Source organism: Bidens hawaiensis, unplaced genomic scaffold, assembly GCF_021521415.1.
Source record: "Bidens hawaiensis isolate Kalapana, Puna unplaced genomic scaffold, B.hawaiensis_p1.1 tig00036342_1, whole genome shotgun sequence".
NCBI classification, from domain to species: Eukaryota; Viridiplantae; Streptophyta; class Magnoliopsida; order Asterales; family Asteraceae; genus Bidens; species Bidens hawaiensis.
The window spans coordinates 77,372-81,186 of NW_027496336.1; the positions used below are offsets into that span (position 1 = coordinate 77,372).

General features: G+C 41.5%; 1 protein-coding gene across 1 annotated transcript; it reads left to right on the forward strand.

The window, feature by feature from the left end:
- The first annotated feature begins 778 nt into the window (after positions 1-778).
- On the forward strand, positions 779-1,609 carry LOC143588365 (uncharacterized). Its single transcript, XM_077069386.1, has 2 exons — positions 779-932; positions 987-1,609. Exons 1-2 carry the CDS (start codon positions 779-781, stop codon positions 1,607-1,609), a joined length of 777 nt encoding a protein of 258 aa, XP_076925501.1.
- The last annotated feature ends 2,206 nt before the right edge of the window (positions 1,610-3,815 follow it).

The following is a 3,815-nucleotide window of genomic DNA, read 5'->3' on the forward strand; positions in this document are numbered from 1 at the left end:
AATGGTTCGGGAAGCGTTCAGAGTGGGTACAATCAAAGAGATTATGGGGGTTACAATAAGGGTTATCAAAAGAGTTATCATCAGGGGCAAGGGAATTCTTCGGGGAACAAAGAGGAATCACTTAAGGATGTGGTAGAGTTATTGAAGCAAATAAAGGCGGATCAAGAGACTCAGAATAAGGCATTGAATCAGAGGTTGAAGCTTCAAGAGAAGGCAAATGCTGCGAGAGATTAAGAAGTGAGTCAACTGGCTGAAGAAATGGCAAGCCTAAAGCGTAATCCATCCAAATTACCAAGTGACACTTTGAAGAATCCTAGCCACCAGAATAACAGTTCTACAAGTGGGAAGAATACCCACATCAACCAGGTAAGTACCCTTAGGAATGGTAAGGTTTATGATAACGGGGTAAATCCACCATCCTCCTTTGTTGAAGGAATGGTGGAAGATTTGGGAGAAAATGGGAACAGTGATGATGAGGTGGAGATTATCCAAATAAATAAACCGAAAAATTAATTAATAAAAATTTAAACAAATCGGTAAAAGAAAAACAAACACCAACCATCAAGGAGACAGAGCCCACGGGTAAAACTGTCCCGTTTCCTCAAGCGTTGGTGAATCCCGCAACATCATCACCAAAGAAGAGGGGCCCACAACAGGAGGAAATGTGGGAAGTTTTTAATCAAGTAAAATTAATTTACCCCTCATTGATGCTATTAAACAAGTCCCCGCATATGCAAAGTATTTGAAGGACTTGTGTACTCAGAAGCGAACTCATAAGATGCCCAAACAGGTTGATTTAACGGCTAATGTGAGTTCAGTTCTGACGGGAATCCTCCCACCCAAGCTACAAGACCCGGGAACGCCAATAATACCCATTCAAGTGGGAGATTTTAAAATGACGAGGGCGTTATTGGATCTTGGAGCCGGGGTGAGTATTCTCCCGGGGAGCTTATATGACCAATATGATTTTGGTCCACTTAGAAAAGCTGACACCACCGTGGTGTTGGAAGATTTGACACTAAAGCTTCCTAGGGGAATTGTTACTGATGTAAATGTTATGATCGAGGACTTTTATTACCCGGTTGACTTTCTGGTTCTAGACTTTGTCATAGTTAACCCAAAACTGCAACCGAACGTGATTCTCGGTAGGCCCTTTTTGGAAACCGCGAATGCTTTAATAAACTGTCGAACCGGGGTAGTTGACATGGCTTTTGGGAATAAAAATCTTCGGTTAAATGTTTTTTCAAACGTTTCTAACCCTCTGGTGAGTGATGAATGCTTCGCAGCTGAAATCATTGACGGGTTGAATCCTCATGAAAATGAGGAAGATGCCACAGAGGAGTGTGTAATTTGTTGCAGGTCAACAGTAGAGCATTCACATCAGTTAAAGGAAGAGGAAAGAGCAGTTGAGGTTTATGCTGCAAGTATTGGGAAACCACCATGGTCTCAACAGGTGGAGAAACTACCGGACACTATTGACTCTAAATTGAGTCCTTCACTTGAGAGTCCTCCTGTAGTCGAGTTGAAGGAACTCCCAAAACCCCTCAAATATGTGTTTTTGGGAGAAAATGATACGTTACCCGCCATCATCGCCTCAAATTTAGAATAAGATCAAGAAAGGGCATTGATGGTAGTGCTGAAAGAACATAAGGCTGCACTTGGGTGGATGATAGAAGACTTGAGGGGAATTAGTCCATCTATCGTGATTCATAAGATTATCACGGATCCCGAGGTGAAACCCGCACATGATGCACAAAGACGGTTAAATCCGAACATGCGGGAAATAGTGAAGAAAGAAGTTGTTGGTGCATATATGTCAGTAGTTCATATGTCTAATGTCTGTAATCGAGTCTGTAATATTGTTTGTGTATTTGTTTGTAAAAGCGAAGTTGTTGACAAGTTCGCTTAAGCGAACTTGTTAACCAAGCGAACTTGTTGACAAGTTCGCCTAGGCGAACTTGTTGAATGAGCGAAGTTATAGACAACTTCGCCTGAGGCGAAGTTGTCGTGTATTTATATAGGCTTCGGGTTAACTGTTTAGGAGTTGATCGAATAGTTCAGTTTACGTGTAATTCATTGAGTCGAGTGACGTGAGGTCGAGAGGCTGTAAGTAACATGGTTCGAGTTATTAATATAACGTGTGTTTGTTCGTATCGTGTTCGTGTGTTCGTGAGCTTATATTCTACGTCCGTAACGATCTACACAGGGATTCCGCACCTGTGTATATCGGGATATCTCGTGTGATCCGTCCAGGGAACCTACAGAAGTCCTGAAGTGGTTGGATGCGGGAATCATTTTCCCTATCTCGGACAGTACTTCGGTAAGTCCAACACAAACAGTTCCAAAGAAGGCGGGCATTCAGATAACCCGTAATGAAAAAAGTGAAGAAATTGCTACCTGACCGGTGACCGGGTAGCGAATTTGTGTTGACTACCGGAAGTTAAACACCGCGACATCCAAGGACCATTTCCCTCTACCATTCATTGACCAAATCATCGAAAAATTATCAGGTCAGAAATTTTATTGCTTTTTAGATGGCTACTCAGGGTACAATCAAATTGCTATTCATCCCGATGACCAACATAAGACCACTTTCACGTGTCCATACGGTACTTTTGCATTTAGGCGAATGCCTTTTGGCTTGTGTAATGCCCCGGCCACCTTTCAAAGGTGCATGATGAATATCTTCTCAGATATGGTCGGGGAATCACTTGAAATTTTTATGGACGATTTTTCTATTTTCGGCTCATCTATTGATTCATGTTTAAACGAATTAACAAATCTTTTAAAAAGATGTGCGGAAACGAATTTGGTCTTAAGTTGGGAAAAGAGCCATTTCATGGTTCAAGAGGGAATGGTTTTAGGACATGTCATCTCGAGTAGGGGGGATGGAAGTTGACCGGGCAAAAGTTAATGTCATATCTAATTTGCCACCTCCTACAAATGTTAAAGGAATCCGGTCATTTTTGGGACATGCCGGATTTTACCGACGGTTCATTAAAAATTTGAGTGTCATCACAAAACCGTTGTGTAATTTGCTTTTAAAAGATGTGCCATTTGTTTTTGATGAAGATTGTTTAAATGCATTTAATGTTCTTAAAAACAAAATGGTTGAAGCCCCAATTTTTCTATCACCTGATTGGTCACTTCCATTTGAAATTATGTGTGACGCAAGTGATTATGCGGTTGGGGCTGTTTTGGGTCAACTGGTGGATAAAAAGCCCGTTGCCATATACTATGCAAGCAAAACCCTTTCTGATGCTCAAATAAACTACGCAACTAAAGAAAAGGAGTTGCTCGCATTAGTATATGCTTTGGATAAGTTTAGATCTTATATTTGTGGGAGCAAGGTTATTGTGTTTTCAGATCACGGCACAGTCAAGTACCTGATGGAAAAGAAGGACGCAAAGCCGCTCTTAATTAGATGGATTTTGTTGATCCAAGAGTTTGACATGGAGATCCGTGATAAGAAAGGAAGCGAGAATGTGGTTGCTGATCATCTGTCGAGACTGACGGGTCAAAAAGAAGACAATACCAGGGCGATAAAGGAATCATTCCCAGACGAACAATTGTTTGTTGTTTCTACATTACCATGGTATGCTGACATCATTAATTTTCTTGTTGCAGGTACCATCCCAGAATTCTGGCCCAAGAAAAAGAAACATCAATTCATGTCTAAGGTGAGGTAATACGTGTGGGAAGATCCTTATTTGTTCAAGATTGGGGCTGATCAAGTCTATCGGAGATGCATTCCAGATGAGGAGATTCTAAGTTTGTTGTCACACGCACACTCACTCGCATGCGGTGGACATTTC

Bases quoted from the DNA above. Each gene is read 5' to 3' on its own strand.
- LOC143588365 (XM_077069386.1), top strand. From the start codon at position 779: ATGCCCAAACAGGTTGATTTAACGGCTAATGTGAGTTCAGTTCTGACG. The intron at 933-986 runs GTATTCTCCCGG...CACTTAGAAAAG, and splicing joins GGATCTTGGAGCCGGGGTGA to CTGACACCACCGTGGTGTTG.